Here is a 25070-nt window from a genome sequence, read left to right as displayed (position 1 = left end):
CACTAAGTCCACGCATAATTATGTTTTCATAGTGAATCATTAAAGAGAGTTTAGGAACAGTTAAGAAAACACTATGAATTTCCAAAATGATGGTGTGGAGGGTTGTCTTCTAATGAATGCCTGCATGGGCCATAGGCAAGGTTCTGGTCTTTACATGCATTGCAGTTTAAGTTGTAAATGGTCCTGTGAGGTGGGTATCATTATCTTATTTTGAAAATCAGATGAATAAGTCTCTGTGAAGTTATGCAGTTTAATCAAGGTTCTGCAGTCTGTCTGAGCCAGCATTGAAATTTAGTCTGTTTCTGAATTTTGTATTCTCTCTGATGCTGTGTTATATTACCCCTTAAATAGCCTTAAATTCTCCTAAATTTTAAAATACATGTCTAGATAAACATGTAGATGAATGGGTCCTAATTTGCTCATATAATAGTCTGTGCACAAAGCGGTCTTTTTCCTATTAAGGGGTTGGCCATTTTGAAACCACTTGAAGTAAGTTGGCTTTTTGTTTCCTAATTGCTAGATTAAGCATATGTTTTAAGAATTCTGACCTTTCCAGCCTCCTCCTGTAAGTGCCTTCTTGGTGACTTATTGTCTTTCTTTTCTCTCTTCTGGTCCCCAATGTGTCTGTAGGTGGGCTGGATCCTCTCCATCCTGGATGAGCTGCAGCTGAGTCCACAGCCTCCTGTGGGGGTCCTTCCACTGGGGACTGGGAATGACCTGGCTCGGACGCTCAACTGGGGAGGGGTAAGAAGTGGAGGTGGCTGCCCCTACGATGGAGGAGCAAACCATACCCCCAGGTCACTCTGTGCTCACTGCTAGAAGCAGTAAGCCATGGCAGTCCAGGGACAAGTTAGACTTGGGACTTGAATTGTCTGTTTACTTGTAGCTTCTTCAGTTTAGACTTAGAATCAGTCAGGGAGGGGGACTTTGGGTATGAGACAAACACATGGTTAGTACACAGACAGCATGATTGTTGAGGTATCTGCTGGGACATCCTGGGTGGGTTGGCCTCACGTGTTCATGTGAAACAGTTTTGCAAATTTGCATTCATCCTGACCCTTAGCCCTGGCCATAATTGCAAATCTGGTTTAGATTTCAGACCTATTGTTTGAGACAGGCACTACTTCTTTTGAACATGGAGATTTTCTGATGGTTGTTATTGTAGCTTGGATGATACTATTGCCCTTCCCATGCTGGACCATTCTTTGGAAGTTGTGAGGGAAGTCTCTGCCTGTCACTACCTGGCCATTTTATATGTATATTTATCTTAGTGTACTAAGATTTAGAAGCCACATGATACTAACATGCCTAGCCCAGGAACTATTGGCATTAAAGGCTGCTGGGGCAGGAATTTTTCTTCAGTGGTACGGTCCCTGGTAAACAGCTCATGCTCCAGTTAATAACTTCACGTCCATGATCATCCAAGAAATTCTAATTAAACTCAATGGACCATTAAAAAAAAGACATGAAAATTGGCAAAGGGCTTGGGGAGAAGAAGAGGTCAGAGGGAGTGAAGGGGAATAGCAGAGGGTAGTGGGGGGGTGAGTATGATCAAAATACATTTTATACATGTATGCCATTGTGGGAGAATACATTAAAATATTTTTAAAAGATACTAACATGTCTGCTTGCCAACTTCCTAGCTCCTCTTACCAGGTCATTTCTTGGCCTCTGTTTTTTAGGACAGTGACCTTCAGATTCATAGCAGACACTGACCCAGCTTGTAGCAGAATTAATTTATCAAAGTACTGTTAGTTGTTATATTTTTCTTTACTTTTTTTTTCCTTTTTAAGTAGCTGAAATAAAACCAAGCGCACTTACAAGAAACAACTAACCTGTCACTCATGTCAGTTGCTCCTATCCAAATCCAGTGTGTGACCACCTTGACTGGCCATGCTGTCACTAACAGCTCTCTGGGAGAGTGCTGCTCTCCTCAGCCCTGCTCCTCGGGCGGACTTGCCTCACGCCTCAGATTGGTGGCCTCCCAGCACAAAGTCAAGGACTGATGGATGAGAGAGGACCTTCAGTCTTCCTTTGTGCTCCCTCCCTTTCCCACACATACTTGTGTATGACCCCAAATTCCAACAGCGAGAGGGAATCTTGCTGTTCACTCCAGTAAAAGCAGCAATACAATACAGCACACGCCCAGCTGGCAGGTTGTTCCTCAGCTCAGATCAGGCAAAGCTGGTGCTTACGTGCACTTTCTTTTAAGCATTATCTTTAACGTACCAAGAAGGGGAAACACAGTTCACTCTTCCAGCCTTCATGATTTAAAACCAGCAGGACTATGGCCGACTCTGCCTTGCCTTGCTGTGGCATTGACTGTGGCTTTCTGATCCAGACAGCGAGGGTCTGTGCTCTGATTCTGTCCTCAGGGCTACACCGATGAGCCTGTTTCTAAGATCCTGTGCCAGGTGGAAGATGGCACCATTGTTCAGTTGGATCGCTGGAACCTTCATGTGGAGAGAAACCCGGACTTGCCTCCTGAAGAACTTGAAGATGGCGTGTGTAAGGTTAGACAGTTCTTCCCTTGAGGACTGGAGAGATAGTACGGCAGCTAGGCACACTCACTGGTCCTGCAGAGGCACTGGAGTTCAGTTCCCAGCACTTGTGTTGGGTGACTTACAGTTGCCTGAAACTCCAGCTCCAGGGGATCTGACACCCTCTTCTGACCTCTGTAGACACTTGCATATATGTGCACTCACACATATGTATACAAATAAATAAAAATAGCAAGAGGAGGGGGAGGCAGAGGGGAAGAGATATTCTTTTTCTGCTGATGGAGCACTGGGCAGTGACCTGAGCGATAAGACACACGTTCCTCAAGACACACTCATGGCTTCTGCCTTCTAAAAGATAACAGGATAGCTTTGGGACTCCGGCTCTTAAGGTTTCGAGTATATTGTCACCACCTCCCTCCCTGTTCCCGCTCCACAGATCCTTCAGGATTCAGATATTATCCTTGTTCCAGAGCTCAGGGACCTGTTCTCTGTCTTCAGCTCCACACTGGGAAAGCATGTAAACATTTGTTAATCTCTTGAGCTAGATGCAAACAGCTTATGAGAAGATGGAGTATATGTATGCACCTAAGCATTAGGTACATGATCTTCCAGCAGGAGGAAACCCTTAGACCTTGCTGGCCTGACATCAAACATCCCTTTTGTGTAGCCAATTGCCTCATCTACTTGGGACTTGAAATGGTCTAAATAAGTAGTCTGTCTTGGGAGTTTTCTTTGGTGACTGAGCATTTATGGTAAAGACAACCTAAGCCAAACCAAGACCATCATTGTAAATAAACTACTGAGCAGCCTTACTTCAGCACCTGAGTCTTAAGTTTTGACCTGGATCTCTGATTGACTTGGTATGTGACTGAGTAGACAGGCCCTCCATGTAACTTCTTGCTTTTCTTCCATGATAATGTGTCCTCCATTGCAAAGGCTTAAGAGTCTCCTGGTACACTTGTTAGAATGAAGATTATGTCTCTCTCCAGAGATTTGAAGTAAGTTAACGTAGGGGTAAGGCACCTGCACCTGCACTTCAAGTAACATCCTTGCTAGTTTGGATCCATCTGTTGAGCCCAAGTTATTGTTCACCACAGTCCTGAATGATTTTGTTAGACACTCAAGTGTCTTGTTTGGATTAAACATCTCTCCTCATCTCCACTGTTTTCCACCTAAACTCCACTCCTCAAATTAATAAATCTTCTATTAGACATCAGGATTGCTCACGTGAAGTTGAGTTCACAATTGAACATTGTTTAAACATAAACATATATGATACTTTTAACTGTTTATTTGACTTAATTGAGATTGTATAGAAAAACCACCAAAGTAGAAGGAAGGGGGGCTTTCTACGGAAATGGAAAAATTTAGGCCATTCTGCTAAATGTGGACTGGCTAGGCCTACAATTGAACTCTTTTCCCAAAAGCTTGAGAAATGGAAAGACATCTTGATGCAGCCAGAGAACGTCAATCCAGATAATTAAAGGGCTTTGGGAATGGGGTTTGGGGATCTGTAGAAAATTGGGGCACATTTTCCTGGAAAATGTGAATATCTTAAAAACAGACTAAATTGGAATATTGCTTAGGGAATTGTGACCAGATGTTTTCCTTAGCTATCAGTGGCTGCTAAGACACGGGTTAGAATTGTAGCCAAAGTAATATAAATGGTAGAATGTTTCTGTGCTCTTGGCACGATCACTGTGCTGTCCTTACAGGGGCTGGGGTTTTGTTTAAGTGCTGGGACTGGACATTCTCAAATACGAAGCCAAGAGAGTTAGACATGGTTTTGGCATGGCTGTGTAGCTTGAGTTTTTCTCTACTCTGGAGTTTGTTGAAACCAATTCTAAGGGCCAATGCAGCCCCTGACCCATCAAGGGTCAGTCTCAGGGGCTTCGATGCAGGGTCCCCCTTTCTTTTCATCAGAGACAGAAAGCAAGGCTGTCCTCCTCTGCCCTCTCTTTTAATGGGACAATACAAAAGACTTTGGAACTTTAAAGGCTTCAACACTTACTTCTAATAACAAAAGCATACAATTCAATTTGGACCATAAACCTGACAATTGTCTAGGGATATTGCCTGTTTTAGTTTAGTATTTATCTTACATCCTGAGCCATGGAAAGAAATGCGGGGGAATTCTCCTTTCCTTTCTTGCACTTTCTATATGCTTCTCTGGTTGTTCTAATATTGAACTGGATCTTTCAGACGACATCATGTTTACAATTTCAATGGGGCCTCTCAGGCTTCACAGCATTCCTTCTTGCTGGCTCACAAGAAAAGTCAGGGTCAGAGAGCATAGGAGAAAAAGCTAGAGCTTACATGTGCTCTATATGGTTGGTGTGGTTGTCCTATTAAAGATATAGGTTCAACCAATTAAGTGGGAATCTGAATTATATGCCTTTATATATTTTTCATATATATGAAACATATATATGTGTGTGTGTGTGTGTGTGTGTGTGTGTGTGTGTGTGTGTGTGTATGGCTGTTGCTTCCTTTTTCTATCAGCAATGACTGATACAAATCAAATTGACTCTCACTGCTTTATTTCTTGTATGAGATTTGTGAAAATAAAACAAAAAACCTTTAAAAATAGATTACATGTTTATTTCAGGCTGCAGTATTTATGTGTGGAATATAAAACTCTTGAAAACGGCACATCCACTGATTGGGGAAATTGGACTGGATCTCGCAATTGCGTTTATTTTCTAAATTCACGGAATCCATCTCTCTCTGTAGCAAGATTGTTACAAATGAGCACCCCCCAGTTTATGTCGCTGCACTGTGCACAAGAATGGCTCTTCCTTAGTCATTTGTGTTTGTGTCCCTTGTTTTCTTATGATTTATGAGTTGTGAGATTTCTTGATCTGAGCTTTTACTAATGAGTTAATTCAGGAGCCCCTATGTCTTGGACATAAACACGCTCTACAGTGAGATATGACTGATCTGTGTCCCACAGGCTGCCCCAGAGATAGGGTCTGGTCTTGGGGTCTAGGTTGGTGTCTTCTACTTGGCTGTGAATAATGTTGCCTTCATATTCTTCTATTCTTGCAGCTTCCTCTGAATGTCTTCAATAATTACTTCAGCCTCGGATTTGATGCCCACGTCACCCTGGAGTTCCATGAATCCCGAGGTAAGGACATGTCCCATTTCCATTTCCCTGGGAGGAAATTTCCAGCCATGTTCTATACGTTCCCCATTGCCTGCACATCACCTGCATGCCTGCACTGTGCTTCCCTCTTGTTCTCCTTCATGATGACCCTGGGAGCTGGACCAGAGGGGAGCTTGCTGTACATACAGTCCTCCAGACCTAGCTGTCTACAAGCTCAAGGGCAGGGACAGAGGTCCACTCTAAGTCATGGGATGTTAATCTTTAAGTTTGACTCTTATACTGTGTTCTGAGGATCCAAACCAGGGCTTTGCACGTGACAGGCGAGTTCCCTGCCACTAACATGCCTCTCCCACTTTGAATGGAAATTCTTTTATATATATATGTTATATATATAATATATATTCTTTTTCCTTATTAAGAAATTTTCTACTCACTCCACATACCATCCACAGATACCCCCTCCTGCTTCCTCCCACCCCCCCAGCCCTCTTTCCCAAGCCACCCCGCATCCCTGCATCCCCACATCCCCCAAATCAAGGTCTCCCAGAGGATCTGTTGAATGGAAATTCTGAAGGAAATAGAATTCTTGGATAAAGATTTCTTTACTAACTAGGATGCACTTAGCTTCCGTCACAAGCCACCAGAGGTTCAAGTTTAATATGTATATCAGAGCCCTTGCATTGTGATAGGTAAGAGGAAGAGGAAAGAAACAGCCATGTCGACACAACAGAGGGACTATGGGACTTTTTGTTTGAGAGGAAGGAGTGTGATGGTGGAGAGGTAGCGAGGAAGGTTCTGGGACCTTCACTGGGTGAGGCAAGGGGGAATGAGGCTGTAGCAGCTCCCTGTGTGAGAAGATGTGGGTCCAAGACTCTCGGAGAACAAGTTTTGGAAGCGAGTTAGATAACTGGCAGCTGATGGTTGCTGTGGAAGGGAGAACACTTTCTGTGGGGTTGTGGTCCCTGGTAGGTTGGGCAAGACACAGTGGACAGTTCCACATCCATGTACAGCACTAATTACTAAGTGGACTCAGTGGATTACACATAAGCGTGAGAGAAGAAGTGCTGGTAGGCCTAGGGAGTGCAAAGTGGGGGAGTGGAGGTGGGCACAGGCCTGATACATCCTATACACACATGGATTTTCAAAGGATAAAAGTATTTGAAAAATTAAAACAATATTATATATCATAAAAATAAATTTAGATATACGTGAGAAAAGGATGAAATAGTTCTCATTCAGAACAGAGAAAATTTAGGATATAGGTTGTCATGATTTCTTTCTGCCCTCCACCTCTCTCTTTCTCTCTCTCTCTCTCTCTTTCTCTCTCTCTCTCTCTCTCTCTCTCTGTCTCTCTCCCCTCCCCCTCCCTCCTTCCCTCCATCTCTCCATCTCTTGCACTCTGTCTGTGGGTGTATACTCCATGCCTCTGCTTTGTCCTTGATCTATAGGTGTGTCGGTACCTAGTTCCCCGTGAGTGTGTTTAGATGTAACTGCGACATAGTTATGCAAGGTCTCAAACTTGGGAGATGAAAGTCAAAGTCATTAGGGAAGAACTGTTGCCTTCTTTTCCTGCGGGCTCTGTAGAGCTCAAGTGGTTTCAGAACCCCAAACTTGAAACACAGAGTACCGAAAACTAGAACCCCAAACTTCAGATTGTGCTTACCAGGCAAAGCAAAATCTAACTCTTACACACTAGACATCCACAGTGGAGCACTAAAGTTCAGACCATTAGAATTCAAAATATAGCTGAAGCACATCCCTGTGAAACCCTCACTGGGCCCAGCAAGTCTGGTCCTTCAGGCTTCACTAAGGCGATTAGGAGAAAGTGTCTGTGGAGTTGAATTCTGCATCAAGGAAGAACAGCAGTACCAGGTGAAGAAGGAACCGTCCTTTGTGCTTCCTCTCTGAAAGGCTAGGAAGTCACAGGCAGAATGGATGGAAAATAAAAAAAACAAACAAACAAACAAAAAAAAACAAAAAACTTTAAATGTTCCAAATTGGAAATATCCCCAAATTGGCACATTCCTGCCACCACCTAGTCATGGGAAAGAGTTATTCAAGGGCCCTATGTAGGACCTCTGTTTGTGACATGCTTTTCTTCCTGTGTTTAAAGAGAGTTTATTTGGCCAGTAAACAGTAAGCATTTTCTGGTTCCTAGCATATTTCTCCTTATTTCCTTATCTTTAAGGTCTTGTGCATCTGGAATTCTTAATAATAAGATTCCTGAATTTCTTAACAATATCTCTAAAGTGACACAGTATCACAAATACAAGAATTTTCAAAACTAGGCATTCTGGCGTGAAGAGGCCTAATTGAGTAAGTGGCCCTGAGTAAGCTCATTCAAGAGAACCTGATTTGGGGCCTAATAATACTGAAAGTTGTTCTAATAATATACACCTTTGTACTAAGAAGGAATTTTTATGCATCAGAATGAGGAGAACACAGAGAGACACCACAGTACAAAGGAATGCAGATTACAAAAGAATTTTGGGAAAGGAGACCAATTTGACTAACAGATACCAAATTCTAAGCATTAACCTTGGAAGTTTATTGATAAGGCTTAGTGTTTTATTTTATTTTTAAAATATTTTTACTTATTCTTGACAGTCAGCGCATATATATATATATATATATATATATATATATATATATATGAGACACACCCACATATATATGTATATATGACACACATATATGTCACACACGCACGCACGCATGCACGCGCGCGCACGCGCGCGCGCACGCGCGCCTTAAGCATATGAACCCCTCACTCTTCCCTTTCTCTCCCCCTGGACCGCCTGTGCCCATAACATATCCTCCAATACTTGCATCTTTGTGTCCCCTCTCTCCCCCTCACCCACTGAGTCTGATGAGTATTGGCCACGTGCACATGCATGTGGGGCCATTCATGGACACATGGACAAATTTCCCTGGGACATACCTCCAAAGAAGATTCACTTTCCCTTTCTTAGCTAGGATCCTCAGCTAGGATTGGGGATGTTGGGAGCTCCACCTGCTTGCAATTTGAGGCTTCAAGACAAAAGTTGTGTAACTGGCTGCAAAATACCTTAAGGGTGACTCAAAGTCTCGTGAGAGCCATTGTGAAAAAAAAGTATGAATAATATCATGAAAATATGTTACTCTAAATGGGAATTATGCCAGCCCATCTACTTGTAATGGATAACAACTATCAATTGCACGAAGGCAGAATTTTAAAAAGTAACTGTGGAGAGAAATTTTGGCATAGATGGGAAACATCCCATCAAATGGACAGTTCTTAGCATATCTACTTATGTAGTCTTTCTTTTAGAAGGGACAATTAAAATCACTTTAATTTCGGGACAGCTTATTAGAATTGTTGCTATGCAGATGGCTTTAGAATTATCAGTTGCAAGTCAGGCAGGGAGTAGAGGCATTCTTAGTATTTTGTTTGACTTTTGGATAAAGGGGGTACATGTAATAGTCTGAGTCTTTATATTTGATGAGATTGAAAGTATACCTCACTTGGTTGGAAACAGAGTGCCGATTCTTCCCAAAGTGGCCAGAGCATTCCTGGACGAATGCTTGCTACTTATGCATCAGAAAGCAAAGTGTTTGGGAGAGGATTTGGAGCTATAATGAGGTTGGTCATGTAATTTTCACTTGGAGTATTGCCTAGGACGTCATCATCAGTGCCGGGTTATCACAGTGCTTGAGGGAGTACATAGAAAATATCCCAATACATTAATGTTCAGGCGTGTTAACAGTGATTATAGCTGTCAGTGACAAACTCAGGTCTCATTTCACCAGCCGTGGGAATGAGATTGTCACTCTTTGGACATGGATATTAGACACATCAAACTTTTAGTTGGAGATCAGCTGCTTCCATATCACTGCCTCATTAAAATTATGATTCAGAGGAGCTGAACCTTATGCACAAGGTCAGGAGATACACTTACGATTCTAGAGGAGGCTGCATTTAAATCAATTTAGAATTTACTACTTTCACTAAATATACAGAGGCATGCAGATAGTGTGACTCAAAGGACTGTGACTTCCCTGTTTGGTATCACAGAAAATTTCCTTTAAGAGGCTGTTATGTGTGACAGTTTTGCTAAATTTCATCCTTGCTGAAGATGCTGCACAAGGCCCCTGGTTGAGGCACCAAAGCTTAGACAGCTTGTCTTAGAAAAGTCCTCACCATCTCAAACCTTCTATCTTGAATTTCTGTGTGAAAGCCATTCATCATTTCAGTGTGCTCCTGTAACATGCGGTCATCACACTACTACACAGGCAGAAGGACTGATAAAAACACTGGGTGTTCGTGTGCTGATTTGATTCAACTGATTTTAACCCTCACTGCTTGGGATGCCATCGTTTTTAAAAGAAAAAAAATCAGCTCACACCTAAAGGTGGTGTGACAGTGAGCCTGGGTACATGCCAAGACACTTCCAATGATATCTTACCTTTCATTTTCAGACCTGTCTCCCCCTCTTATTTATTTATTTTTTATTACCAGCTCACAGTCCAATGGTGTCAGAAAGTGTTTGTTACAGTACCAGAATGTTCCTTTGGAGGATAAGGCCCATTGATTAAAATAAAAAAAAAATATCAATAGAAGGAATATATAGATGAGTTGTGCAAACAGGGTAATATGCATGGAAGATAAGAGAGACATGTGAAAATAGATAAGAATGAATACAGGTAAACGTATCAGGCGGGAAGGAAGATTACAGAGGAACACACCTGCTTGTCCTCAGCATGAGTTAGATGGAAAGAGAATGTACAATGAATGACTTTTCTACAGTGCTTGAAAAATGATACTGGGAAAAACAGTATTTTAAAAGATAAGGGGCATTTTTAAAAAAATGTCCTTAATAGGAGTTGATATTGAAAAGAAGGAATTTTTAAAATTTTAGTATATAAAATTTGAATTACAAAGTGGTCATGTAACTGTACGCATAGATTATGGCATTTTGTTTTGGATTTCTGGAGTAGTTAAATGGAGAAGATGCAAGATTCAGAGGAAGGAGTGGAGTGCTGTGGAACACGTCTTCTGGGCATGCATGAGTGGTCATTGCATTCTTGAGCACATAGCAGCTGTGATTTCCTATGTGAGACTGGCACAAGGTTGAGCCCATCTGCATCCCATTATGGAGAGGAGAGAGGCTCATAAGGCTCCGCCACTCCCTGAGGCAGTTGATGGTTGATGGGGGTGGGGGAGACATTTTCTTCACTGGTGTAACTACTGGTAAGGTGTTCAGGGTCCTGTAAACAAATCCTCACCCATGATCCTGTGAGAAACACTAATAAAACTCAAGCTCTCTCTTTCTCTCTCTCTCTCTCTCTCTCTCTCTCTCTCTCTCTCTCTCTCTCTCTCTCACACACACACACACACACACACATGCACACGCACACGCATACGCACACAGACACAGACACACAGACACATCTTTAAGAAAATTCACACAAGTAGAAGAGAGATTAGTTGGGAAGAGGAAGGTTCAGTGGAAGGGGAACATGGTAATGGAGGGTGAGTATGATCAAAATATATTACATACACTTATGAACATGTCATAATGAAACTCATTTTTAACTATAACTAATAATAAAAATGTAAAAATTGAGTAAGTATCCAATGGAAAAAGTATGCCAGATGTGTGAGTTCCTTGGGGTGTTTATATCTAATATTTCGTGACTGCTATAATACTTATACTTGCTAATGCCTTCCTCATGTGCCTCAGGCAAACTGCATTTGTTTATGAGCTAGTCAAGAACTCAAAACTAGAGCAAAGGAGGAGTGTGATATGGATGGGCAAACTGAATCTATATATGTGTGCTTAGGTACTGGTAATGATTGCGAGCTGAAAAACTCCAGTGTGTAGGGCCTTGCTTGCCAAGGAACCGATTGGAAAACTGTTCATATAGATAGTGTGAGTGCCGTGATCCAGTTCTGAACGGTCAGGATGATTTTCTCTTATGCACATGCATCTGGGCTCACGTCACTCCACCTTGAGTGTGAGCTGATTCCCTTTTCAGTGTGTCATCAAAGGCAAGTCGGATCCAACTAGATATAGACATAGAGCAGGTTTTAACCAGTCTTTGTCCATTTTTAGGTAGTGAAAGTGAAGGGAGACTAAGGACCTTTATGTTTAACAACTCTAGATTCGAAGGTTTCTTTAGGATCAGTAAGATTGCATTGTATTATTTATGAAATGTAAGTAACAAATGTACTGACATTTTCAACTACTTATTTCACATTTTGATGAGAAAAGATAGCTTGTCTTTTTTGGGGTTTTTCAAGACAGAATTTCTCTGTGTAACATCCCTGGCTGTCCTGGAACTTGCTCTGTAGACAGGCTGGCCTTGAACTCACAGAGATCTTATTGTCTCTGCCTCCTGAGTTCTGGGATTAAAGTTGTGCGCCACCAGGCTCGGCTGCTTATCTTTTATTCTATATACTGAATTTAAAAACAAAGCAACAACAACAAAAACAACTGCATAGGGGCTGGAGAGATGTTGGCTCAGTGGTTAGGAGTGCTTACTTCTCTTGCTAAAGACCTGGGCTTACTTTCTAGCATCTACATTGGGCAGCTCACAATCACCTAAAAGGATTCCAGGGGAATCAGGTGGCATATTTTTACCTCCACAGGCAAGTTCTCACACACATTGCACATGAACTCACACAAGTGTGCACACATACACATAAACTAAACAAACAAATATTCCTAAAGCTTGTAAGTTTTGTCTGAAATATTGTCTAAATCATCTCAATGCCTTTTTAAAAGCATTGTTGAACAACAGCTCTTTTTTTTTGCATTTGAAATTAATATAATTACAGTATTTTGCCCCTTTCTTTTCTCCAAACCCTCCTGTAAACCTGTTCCCACTCTGTTGGAAATCCATGGCAGGATTCTACATGAAATGGTTTTGTGATTCTGTTTTCATGTGTTATTTTAGAGAGGAATATGTTTGTAACCTGGGAGCTTTTCACCAATGAGTTGTGGCCAAAAATCTTTACAAATTTGCATGTTTAGATTATCAGACTGCTGATTTTTTGCATTATAATAATTGATATAAATGGAATATCTGAGGAGGTAAGCCAGTATACATTCCATTTGCACCCTTTCATTAAATGGAACTACTAGGCCTTCTGAGGAGTGTGGTGATATTGGGTGGTGACAATATCAGTGACAATAAAACAGTGTGACAATAACTCTCTGAACTATTTAACTACAGGTATGGGCTGTCTTCAAGCCTGTAGGGAAATAAACACGTAGGAAATTTTATTGAAAACTAACTCATCTTTGAGACACTTTGCAACTCTAAAGGTTATTAAAAGTATATGCTTTTGTTGGCTAGAAATTTAGATATGATTTGTATGTGCGGCTCTATGCTCTGTAAATGTTTGTATACCCAGCACTGTATGCCTGTATACAGAAAGCACCATGGACACCACAGGAATCACACTTCCTGCACTCTCTGCATTTTTGATATAGATGCAATGTATGAAGGGCTACTAATGGCTAGAGCAGGAAGAGGGGTAAACACAAAACTTAGGAAGGATGAGTAAATGGTGCTAAATACACTAGCATGTTTTCATCAGACCCACTCAAGACATGGGAGGTAACAGCTGGGCTGAAATAAGTACTTGCAATGGACTGGCAACTAAACCTGCAAGACCAGTCCCAGAGAGAAGCAGTGTTTAAGGGTCCACAGTCTGATGGCACATACCCTGCCTTTGTGCTGTATTTAAGGATGGGACTAACATTTCTAATCGGCTTAATGGATTACACCTAGAACTCCATCATCATTATAAACAGATTATAATTAGATACAAATCATTTAGATACTTTAGAGAAAAGAGAAGGTTTGAGATAATCAGATTTAGAGAAGATTTGGGATTTTTAAGTTGATAGTATAGTGAACTGGGACCCTTGGGGACCTCTTAGGTATTAACTGCCTTTTTCAACTAGGAGGAATGTGAGTCATGAGGGCTAGAAGGGGGGACTTGGGCAGTTTTGCCTCCCATGGCAGTTGTCACCTGGGGTCACACCTGTGGTTTTTGCCCAGTGTGACAGAAGAACTTTACTCATGTAAGCAAAGCTAGGCAAAGCTGACTTCAATGTCAGAAGACACTCTTAGTTGATCTGTGTGGGCCCAGTATAATCGTGTGAACTCCTAAAAGCAGAAGTAGAGGACAGAAGGAGAAGTCAGAGAGATTCAGTATACGAGGATTTGATGCACTGGTGTTGACTGTGGCAGGGATCAGAACCCAAGAGCACAGGCAGTGAATGAGCACTCCATTAGTGTGAATGAGCGGCCTTCAGCAGCCACCAGAGAGCTCTGCAGCCTCCAGGGTGTGCATTCTACCAACAACCCAAATAACCAGAAAATGGTTCCCAGGACTCCTCACTGAGGGTGTCACAGTATGTCACCTTCCCAAACCCTCAGCAGGGGCTCCAGGGGAGCCCATTCTAGAATTCTGACCAGGAGAATTATAGGCAAATCGACAAATGGTGTTTGAATATTTCAAATTGGTCATGATTTCTTATGATAGGAACAGGAAACTGATGACGTCACATTGTAAACAGAATAATGGACTAGAAAGATAGTGAGTGGGTCTTGCTGTCTCACACCCACTTCCTGTGAAGAAGGAGAACAGATAACCCAGGAATTCAAACAGTGAATCCCAGATCCTTCCAGCAGAGGTGTTGATACTGTTAGCCTCTCATGTTTACCTCACATCACATAACAGACATAACTTCCTGAAGGAACGAGCCCTTGAACTTTCTCATTGGCCCCTTCCCAAATCTTTATTCTCTCTTTCTTTCTTGATGGTGTGGAAGGTCGAGAGGGATGTCCACACTCTTGGTTCTTCTTAAAGGTTCATCAACTCTGTATGATGCGCATAAGCACACTCAGCCATCCGGTCCTTCCTTCTTACAGCGATGGACATGACTGAGCCCTGCTGTTTGCATTTGCAAGCCATCCTCTGCCTCCTTGGCTGCCTCTGTGGCCTGGCCTTGGTGGGAGGTGACCCAGTTCCAGCAGTAGGCTCAGCTTCTTCTATGCTCGAGCTGAGTTGTCTTTCTGAGTCTCATGTTTGCTTACATAGAAGCTGCAAAAAAGGAAAACGAGACTAGGAATGTGGCTTAGATGTAGAATGCTTACCCAGCAGCCTTTGGAAGTGCATTGTCCTGGGACTAGCAGGATTCCTCTTAAACCTTTAAGGTCAAGATGTATGAGCGACTCCCCATCTCTTCCTCTTATGTCTTTCTAACAGCTCTCTGAATGTTAGGTGTCTCGATGGACCTGTTAAAGTTTATTACTTCCAGCTAAATTACATCTGCGGTGACCATTTTCATCTAAGGTGTGAGTTAAGTCACTAAAAATTCAGTTTATTTCTCCATTTTATCCCATTTTGGTGGTCTTATGGGAAATAGTCTACCTTTGGAGAAAATGAATCTTCTTTTTAGTTTTATTAAAAAATCGAGTTTCATAGAAAAACCACATAGAATTGTGAATATTTCCAGAGTATAAGTTATAAAGCACATAAATGTCAGTGGCTGGTTGGTTTAGGATTCACTTAATAGCTGTGGGCATCAGTATATTGAGAAAGTTCTACACTAGAACTGTGGCTGGCTGACATTTCCTTTTTTTCTTTTTTTTTTATAACTTGTTGGATAGGTAGACTGGAGTTTTTTGTTTTGTTTTCAAACTAGAGCTCATGTACTCAGACACAGTGCCAAAAAAAGAAAATTCTCATTTTACTTCTAGTTTTATAAAACAAGAAAGCTGATGCAACCCAAAAAGAAAGTGGAAGCCAAGCAAGTTGATTCTAAACAAGTGAGTAGCCCAGAGATGGAGAAATGGTTCAGTGGTTAGGAGCACTGGAGTTCAGCGCTCACATCACGTAGCTCACAATCATCTATAATTCCAACTGCAGGGGATCTGACACCCTCTTCTGGCCTTTGTAGGTACACACACACACACACACACACACACACACACAGACAGGCACACACACAGACACAGACATACATACACTAAATAAATAAATGAATAAATAAATAATAAAGTAAATCTTAAAAAGAGGTTAAGTGTAACAGGGCAAGAGAAAGAGCAATTAATACCATTTTATATTTTGTTTGTTATTCCTCATAACATTTTGCTCTGCTTTGTGTGTAGGATCAGGGAATATTGTTGGATAGAAGAGTAGAACAGTATTTAGGAAAGCTTTGTGACTCCGAAACCACATAGCTGAAGTTAGCTGTTGAGAACCAATCTACAAACCCCCCCTTCTCTTCCTAGTTAAGTTTTCAATTCTTTCCCCAGTTTCTGTGTCACGTGCAATTATTAGTTGACTCTAAGAATCCTGAAAATAATCCAGTAAGCATTGTGTAGGACTTTTACTTGAGGTCCTATATGCTTTACTAGGACCAGTGTGGGTGAGTGAACTCCTATGTTCCCTCATTTTGACAGGGCATGTTGAATGCTGTTTTTAGACAGTGTTAGGACTGGGAGAGCTTGCTTTAGTCACCTGGCTGTCTAGGGAGAAATGACTGGGAGGAAGACCGAGCCTAAGAAGAAACCACCGGTGGGTGGGTATAAAGCCAGAGGGCTAAGGTAGACCAGTAGATTGTGTAGTGAGACTCTGGAATTGCATCAGAGAGAAACATTTGAGGAAATTATATTTCATGTGGACATTTCTTAGCCCCTGAATTCCTGTGAAAATTCTCTGATATGGATTATTTCATCTTTTTGGCTCTTTGAGCTAAATAACAGAAGAGGCAAACTGAAAATTAAATCATTTTTCATACAGAACCTTTCTGTAATATGATAAGTCTTTTCAGGAGCTTCCCCCGCCCCCTGCCCTTTCCTCCCTCTCTCTCCAACTCTCTTTGTCTCCCTCCCCACCTCCTTATCTCCCTCCCTACCTTTTAAAACTCTCATTCACTTCCATTTCTTCAAAGGCTTATCACACATAAGGGAGTGGGTTTGGAGTATTCTCAAAATGTGAAAACAAATTTCTATTAATGCTTCTTCAAATCCATCCTGTTTAACTGCATTTTGAAGCTTTACACATAGTTTACAGAAGCCACACCCTCATAGATCGACAGTGAGAATAATCACATCCCCAGATCTCTTGCTTTCTTTCTTGTCCATCCTTGTCCCAAATCCCTCTGATTCAAAACAAGTTGAAAAGAGAAGTCTCTGCTTTTGGTGTTTGTGAGTGCACCTTGGGGAGCTTGTCAAACCACCGTTCCTGGACCTCATACTCAGACATTTCAGTAAAGCCCGGGGTGGCTGGGACCTGAAGATCAGCATTACAAACACAGTCCAGTTCGCACCAGTGCTACTGGCTTGAGCTGAACTTCCTATCACCAGATAGCTAGCTACAGCTGTGTTACTGGGGAACTGGAGCAACTGGCCTGGACCTGAGGGAATCGTCATAGCAGAGTTGGATCTAGTGGGTCTTCAGGGTAGAGGCCAGATGTGAAGAAAACAGAGCTAATCTTTCATATATAACACATCTGCCTCTCATCTTTTACAGAAGCAAATCCAGAGAAATTCAATAGTCGTTTTCGAAATAAAATGTTCTATGCAGGCGTAAGTATATATTTCATTTTATAATCATTAATACTATTTAATGCCAATTCACTGAATACTAAAGAAACTAACTGCATCAAAATTAGCAATGGTAGACACTTCCATTTATGTTAATATGTAGTTATTCTTTATAACCTTCACCAGGGAATGGAATAGAGAGAATTTTTTTTAAATGAGTGGTCAGCAAAGGGGTTGGTGTTGACTATGATTGAATTTTAAGGTCCTAAGATGCTACAAGAGTCATTGACTTTTAGGGAGCAATATGAAACAGATATTAATGAAGAGATTGGGAAAAATAGATAGACAAAAACATACAGAGTTTTAGTTTGTTTCCTGTTTCTGAAATAATATATCTGGACAGAAGGCAATTTAAAGGAGAAAGTATTCATTTGATTTACAATTCTAGGTTACATTCTGTTACTGGGGGAGGTCAAGGTGGCAGGAAGTTGAAGCAGCTGGTCACCACACATCCACAATCAAGAGCAGAGAGCAAGGAATGAGTGCACACACACGCTTATACTGATTCTCCACCCCTTTACAATCCAGGATCCCCTGCCCAGGGAAAGGTGCCACCCACACTGAACCTGTCTTTCCACTAATCAAGACAACCCCCCACAGCCATGAGTGCACAGGCCAACTTAATCTAGACAATCCCTCACTGAAAGTCCTCTCCCAGGTGATTGTAGACTGGGTTAAGTTTATAGCTAATACCATCCATCACAGACAATCTTAGCTCAGGATATAGTTTTTAGCAGGGTGTGTACCCAGTGACCTTGGTTGAGAAATTGACAGAACATGGAGCTTTTTGTGGAAACACCTATGAGACAGCAGGGCGGGGGTGGGGTGGGGTTTCTTTACTCTTCAGGGACATTCCTGGGAATGAGTAGAGATGAAAACAGAAGACACTGAATGTATCAATAACGTGCAGCTTAAATGGATAGCACTGGGTAGGAGTTAAAATGCAAGGGGCAGTATAGAGCATTCTTGGGGGAGGTTAAAGGTGATCTTAGCATTGGATTCCCAGTGACTCTGGGTACCACCCACTTTTTCTGTATCCTCCTATAATCTTAAATTTTATTATAGATTATAGTCAGAAAACACAGATTTCCACAGACACTACCCTATTTTACCTTGGGTTAAACCAAAGGAGAATTTGTTATATATATTTTTCATAGTTTGGAATCTCGGGGAACAGTCTATCATATTAAAGCAAGGATTTGGTGGAAACCGTGTAACAAAGACTTCTTCTCTCCCTTGTGGTGTAGGCAGCCTTTTCTGACTTCCTACAGAGAAGTTCTAGAGATCTATCCAAACACGTCAAAGTTGTCGTGAGTATTGACTGTATATGTTCATTTAATTTGCATGTGACTATGGATGCCCCCCCCATGCCAGCATATTAATCCCTGGGCTGCAAATAGTTTACAAATCGTGTAGGGGAGCTCATTCGACCATGTATATGTATTCTCACCATGTATCAGTCTCTCTCTTAGTTGCTAGAGTGAAATAAAGACTTTTTTTTTTTACTCCTGAGGAAATCTTGGAGAAGGACACATAATCACTGCAGACTCATAGGCCCCTATTCACTCGTAATACAGAACACTGGATAATCATAGACATTTGACGTGAGGGCACAATATTCAACCCACTCACACACACACAAACACATTCTGACCAGGAATCTCTGCTTCATCTTTCATTTTGAATTGTAATCCTACTTAGAATAGGATTCAGAAAATCTTCCTGGAAGAAAAGCCGTGAGCTGGCTCTTCCAGTGTAAACAAATGCTTAGCCAGCAATTGTTCCAGATCTTTCTGAGGAGTCTCCATTTTAGAACAAACAATGATTTTATCCTGACTTTGCTCTCCAGCCTGGTCAAGGTTCCTCACACTGAGTGGATGTTTCCTGCTATTTCTTTTTAAGTCTGTAGCTCAAGTTATGTCTCTATTGGAGGCAAAAGAGAGATTAAATTATCTTTGTCTAGGTGGTACATTCTGATATATCATAAATCAGTTAAGAAAAACAAACTGTTTCTTGTAATAACCAAGATTATGAAGAAATGAATATAGTTTTGATTTGCATGGTTGTAAGGATGAAAATGAGGCTGGATGATTAAAAAAAATACATCTATGGAGAAATATGGCAGGGACTCCATCTATCACCAGGCAGGTAATGAAACAGAACATGTGTGTGTTCCTGCATGTGTATGGGTACACACATATATATATATATATATATATATATATATATAGTATATATATATATATATGAAAGTAAAGAGAATACATGATACTAGGTTATTGAGATTTAGACAATTGGTAGAGGAGAATGAGACAGTTAAAATGAAAAGCAGTTTTTAGCATTTAAGTGGCAGTCCTGTTCATGATATCCACATTTATGTTTATAAAATGAGATATATATGCTTCTAGATGGTTCTTCGTAGTTTGTTGAGACAGTGCCTCTTGTAGCTCATTCTAACCTCCAACTTGCTATTTAGCTAAAATGGCCTTGAACTTCTGATCTGTTTCTCCACTTCCCATGTATTGAGATTACAGGCATGCACTGCCAAGTCCAGCAAACGTTTAAATAACATGCTAGCTGCTTCTATATTAAATAAAAAAAGAGAAATGATCACTGAAAATAAAACAACTATGGATTGTAATAGGATGATATTTTGTGGGGCACTGATGATGTTTCCAATGTTAATAAACTAGTATATACAGTGCTCATGTAGTAGAAATGACTTACTCATTCTTACAGGATGCAAGGTTTGTTTTCAGAATGCTAGGCTGGGCACAGTGGCTTCTGTCAGTTGTCCCAACTGTTTGGAAGGCTGAGCTGGAAGGGATGTAAATTCAAGGCCAGCAGCCAGCCTGGACAGCTTCGTGAGAACCTGTCTCAAAAGAGGAGGAAAAGGGGAAAAATTGCAGAAATCTGATAGGCAAACATTTGCAAAACTGCTGTTGCTGCTGTATCAGCATTAATATGAGCCCTGCTTTGAAACTCTTACTAATTTTTACTGTAGAGTTTCAAAGTCTTTTCATTGTAACCATGAGTACTCAGAACACTGTATGATTTCAATTGCTTATGATAACATAAAGTCTGTCACCTGTAGCAAAATATGCATGGAAGACAAACCCCTTAAGTCAGCCAAGACAAGGGTTAAGTATAGCTGGTGTTAGCTAAACCTTGGCATCCCTTCAGGGCATTTCAGCTCCTGTACAATGCAGTGTTGTTTGTGGCCCTGGGGTGAGGCACAGCCTCATGGTGGAAGAGATCAGAGTGAGGGGAACAGAGATTCTCATGTGGAAGGGATTTGGGGTATGGGGGAACAGAGCTGCTCATGTGGAAGGGATTTGGGGTCAGGGGAGCAAAGCTGCTCACTTCATGGTGGCCAAGAAGGGAGGATGGGTAGAAGAAGGAAAGGAAAAGAGAGGAAGGAGAAGGATAGAGAGATGCTGACTGATGAATGACTGGCCAGGACAAGATGCATCCATCAAGGCAAGCCCTGAGTGAACTACTTCTACCAAGTAGGCCCCACCCCCAACATCTCATTCAGTGTGAACGTAGCAACACAGCAGCATGCTCATGACCCAGTCACACCTCAATGGTGCCACCAGCTTGGGCACAAGGCTCTAACACATGAGCCTTTTTGAGGGATACTTCACAGCCTAACTGTATCAGATGTATAGAAAACAGGCCATCTTATCCTTGTCACAGGTGAAGTCAGTGTCTTGGATGGAATATGGAAGTCAGGTGGTTATAATTCTAGACCAAGAAAGCACCAAGCACTTAGAAAACATTACATATAACACTATTTATTGTCCGTTGTTTGATTTATCAACACATGAGAATAGGTACAGAACCATATTTTGCAAGCAGATGTCTTCCCTTCTGTGTGTTTGAATTAGGAAAAACACTGATTACTGATGTTCTAGAGAACTGTACATTTTCATGCATAAATATGTAAAAATAGTAAAATATTACACATTGTATGGTATACATCTTTAAATAATTTGATGAGCTCTCACTGACATATTTCCCAGGAGGAAAGGCTAGAACATTTAAAAATGAGTTTGGGTCCAAGTTCAGTAGTATTTACTATAGTATTTTTTTCTGTAATGTATGTAGCAGTTGAGTATAGCACCCTATATTTTGAATGTAGGGCTTTTGTTGTTGTTGTTTACACTCTTGAACTTTGATCATTTGAATAAAATTACTCTGCTTTCTTCATGGACATAGTCATCTATAGATCTGCTTGAAGCCCTTAAGTGATTTGGAAGATTTTAGGTTATTGGGGGTACTCTAAAACATCTTTGGTCACTATCTAGAACTTTATTTCATTCTAAATTACTTTTGGAAATATTTAATTTAGGGCCATATTATTTCCCAGGAATTGTTTTTGACACCATTTACGAAAATTGGAGTGTATTCAGATCAGGTGGGAGAAGAATGTGGTGCTTCAAAGCAACCTAGACTGCTTGCAAAATCATTATGCTTAGACTGAAACTCTGCTCCAAGAGTCTCAAAATTGTGGTGAGCTTTGGAATGCTTTAGTCCCCCTTCCCAAAGAAAATAAACCAGTGGAATTCTGGGACGCAGGGGTTTAGTGGGGAGAAAGCCAGCTGAAAAGATGGCTTTCCGTGGTGGCACTGTGTCCTTGACTCTGATTAGACCTCTCTTCTGGACCTTGTCATCTGTGGAGATGGAGAAAGGGGAATGGAGACTTTTTTTTTGAGACTGGCTGGAGGACAGAACTTCTGGGGGAAATACCAGGTGATCAAGGAAGCTGAGGTCAAGGCTACTGAGGCCAATGATCAAGGGGCCCCTTGAAACCGAGGTCATGTCCAAACTCCAACAGTTTAATCTCAGAAGTGCCGTCCAGTTCGGTAAGAGATTAGACTTGTGAGAGCAAATCACTTGACACCATTTTGTCTTCTTGACCCAGTGTTAGTATACACAGTCACATGTGTACAGGAGCTTATGAACTCCTACATCTGGGACACAGGCTTCACCCTGGAGCAAACAGAAGAGGATCTGGGACAGGGGATACCGATTTAGAACAGACTCCTGGAAATCTTTCAGATAATGTATTCACAACGTGTTTCCCCGTTTCAAAATAAACGTTATCTCAGGCGGGAAAGGAAACAAATGGCCACGTTCATTCTGTGTTTGGATCAATTGATTACAGTGGGAATGCTGCTGGCTTCACTTGAGACTTCATCTTTGAAGTGTGTGTGGTCTTTAAATGTTAGCACTGTCTGTCTAAATGTCTAATAATAATAGTTCAAGGCAATGGGTGACAGTGTCTGCTTTAAATATTGGAACAGCCAAAAAATTGTTCTGGTCAAATGAAAGTTTTATTTTATATAAAATCAGATCAAAACCAAAGTGAAGCCCTACTAGTTAGACTCAGTGTAAATTTCAGTCCTAGTAGCAGGCATTCCCTCGGGGGCAAGGGAAAGAATTCCATCCTCTATGCTGCTGTCAACCAGTTTTCTTGGATGAGGCTCTCAGACTCATGACTGCTTCAGAAGCCCTGCTTTCTCTGCTTTGGTTGCTGCAGTGTGACGGGACAGATCTCACCCCAAAGATCCAGGACCTGAAGTTCCAGTGTATAGTATTTTTAAATATACCCAGGTAAGCTCTTTTGACACCTTTGCCTTTGTTTGATGGAAACTCTGTTTGACTTGGGGCATCAGATTTCATAAGTGAAACATCCAGCCCATGAAATCCCTAATTTTAATGTCCTGTCAAAGGTCCCATGTCTGCTGATTTTCTTCTGCTTGACTTGTTCCCTTTGGTGGGAGGTTTTGTCCATGATGTAGAATTCATTATTGATATTCTCCCAGCCTTGAGAGACTCAGGCCCTTTTCTCGAACTTGGTTCTCGTAACTGCCCCACACCCACCCCACAGCCTCCAGGAAGGCAGATGGGAATAGAACCCTGCTTTCAGTCTCTCCAAAGCTGTTAGGAATGCATCCAGCCAGATGAGTATGGATTTCTCTGCCAGATGCTAGAATCCATCAGAGAGGCATGTTGCAGACAGGGTTTAAATGCTCTTTAGAACTATTACGCACCATGAGAAAGGAACACTTAGGACTGACTATTTTTAAAAGAAGCATATTACTTCAGTGGCATACAATTCGATTCTAGGTTCCCAAGCCAAGATGTTGGAAGGCACAGGCCTATCACCCTTCATTATTTGCTACCAACTCAGACAGCAATCTGCAGATATGCTGACCTTTGCTGAATTCAAGGACAATGAGAGATCTATAGAAATTTATGTCTAGGAAAGCCTATCAAGGTCTCCAGGTCACTCCTGGCAGTACTCAGTACACTCAGTTCCAAGCCTGTTTAGGAGCATGGGTCCACGTGGGTTTAGTGGCAGGCTTTCAGATTTGGAGGAAATACTAGCTGGTAATGCCCCCATCATATTTTCCTCTTTACTCCTGACCCTCCCCCCTTATGTGTCTGCTTCTCCGATTTTACCATTTTATTTTCTTTTTTCCCTTCCTAGCCTCATCCCTCTCATCTCCCCTTTCTCTTTCCCTCCATTTCTTTTGAGAGAGGATCTCTCTAGACAGTTCACAGTCCTTCTCCCTTGGCCTCTTGTGTGCTGTAACAGCAGGCATACACCTCCATGCCTAGCATATTTGATTTCTTATCTTTTATTTACTTATTTAAAGTAATTTTCATTTATTCTTTTCCTGTGGGAATTTCTTGTCTTAATTTTATATGTAGTGGTAAATGCTACCACCTTAGTCCATGTCCTCTTTTATATTAGCATGAATTTTTCTTCCTTTAAGACTATTATTCAATTATTAAAGATAACTCACGATGTAGAAAACATGAACCCTAGAGTGAGAAATGTTGGCAAATAATGATGGAAGGGAAAGATGGGTGCAACAGGATGCTTTTGTTGTAAAATTGTGGCTTATTTTTGCAAGGTTATGATATTTTGGAGATAAGTTCATTTTTTCATAATTGAAGGTATGCATCAAGAACAGCAAACTGTTCTTATATTTAGTAAACATCGAGCTTCACAAGAAATAATTTTTAAAAGTTTATTTATAAACTGACCCAGAATCATAACCCCCCCCCCCCCCCCCCCCCGTGTAGTCATGAGCATACTGTGTGCGACCTTGGTGCATGTGTACTTTAACTCACAGTTAATTCCTAGAGCTAATCAGGAGAAGAATGAGGACTCTAACTGATGCTGACCTTGTCTGCAGATATTGTGCTGGCACAATGCCTTGGGGAAATCCCGGAGATCACCATGATTTTGAACCCCAGCGTCACGATGACGGCTACATTGAAGTCATCGGATTCACCATGGCCTCTTTGGTGAGCAATTTCTCAATTTTACTAAAAACCCTTATGTGTAAGCTACAAATATATTGTAACTGCTCACAAATGAAAAATTGGTTTTCTCCATTGGTGTCTCTCTGCCTGTACAGACCACACTCAAGGGCAGGCCTCATGCCCAGCAGTAGATGGTAACACAAAACTGAATCAATAGTACTTGGAGGGTTTTTTGTTTCATAATACTTTGTCTGAGCATTTTGGTTTTTTTACCTTAACAGGTCTTTTCTTATATATTATGGTTTCTGGTTTTGTGTTTTTATGGATTTCTCTGTGTGCAAATGTGTGTGTCTCTGCATCTGTATTTGTTTCTTGTGTTTTTCTTTGGCTTTTTTATGTTTATTTCATGCTTTTCTTTTTATTTTATTTTGTAGTTTTAAATGTCTGTTTGTTTACTAATGAGAGAGAAAGGGTATGGATTTGGATGGGTGGGTAGAATCTGGGAAGAGTTGGGTGTAGGAAAAACTGGTCAGGCTACATTGTATGAAAAGAAATATTTTCAAATACAA

General features: G+C 41.2%; 1 protein-coding gene across 1 annotated transcript in view; it reads left to right on the top strand.

Annotated features, from left to right (window-relative positions):
* The window catches only part of Dgki (diacylglycerol kinase iota), a 391316-nt gene that overhangs the window by 219578 nt on the left and 146668 nt on the right, over window positions 1-25070 (top strand). Inside the window, exons 13-19 of the mRNA XM_059257016.1 lie at window positions 631-744; window positions 2376-2513; window positions 5550-5628; window positions 17144-17199; window positions 18465-18527; window positions 22763-22836; window positions 24432-24543. Coding sequence (XP_059112999.1) covers window positions 631-744; window positions 2376-2513; window positions 5550-5628; window positions 17144-17199; window positions 18465-18527; window positions 22763-22836; window positions 24432-24543 — 636 coding nt within the window. The remainder of the gene's footprint in view (window positions 1-630; window positions 745-2375; window positions 2514-5549; window positions 5629-17143; window positions 17200-18464; window positions 18528-22762; window positions 22837-24431; window positions 24544-25070) is intronic.

This window comes from Peromyscus eremicus, chromosome 3 (assembly GCF_949786415.1).
Source record: "Peromyscus eremicus chromosome 3, PerEre_H2_v1, whole genome shotgun sequence".
NCBI classification, from domain to species: domain Eukaryota; kingdom Metazoa; phylum Chordata; class Mammalia; order Rodentia; family Cricetidae; genus Peromyscus; species Peromyscus eremicus.
Note: the sequence above shows the minus strand (reverse complement) of the source record. Positions and strands in the feature narration are given on the sequence as shown.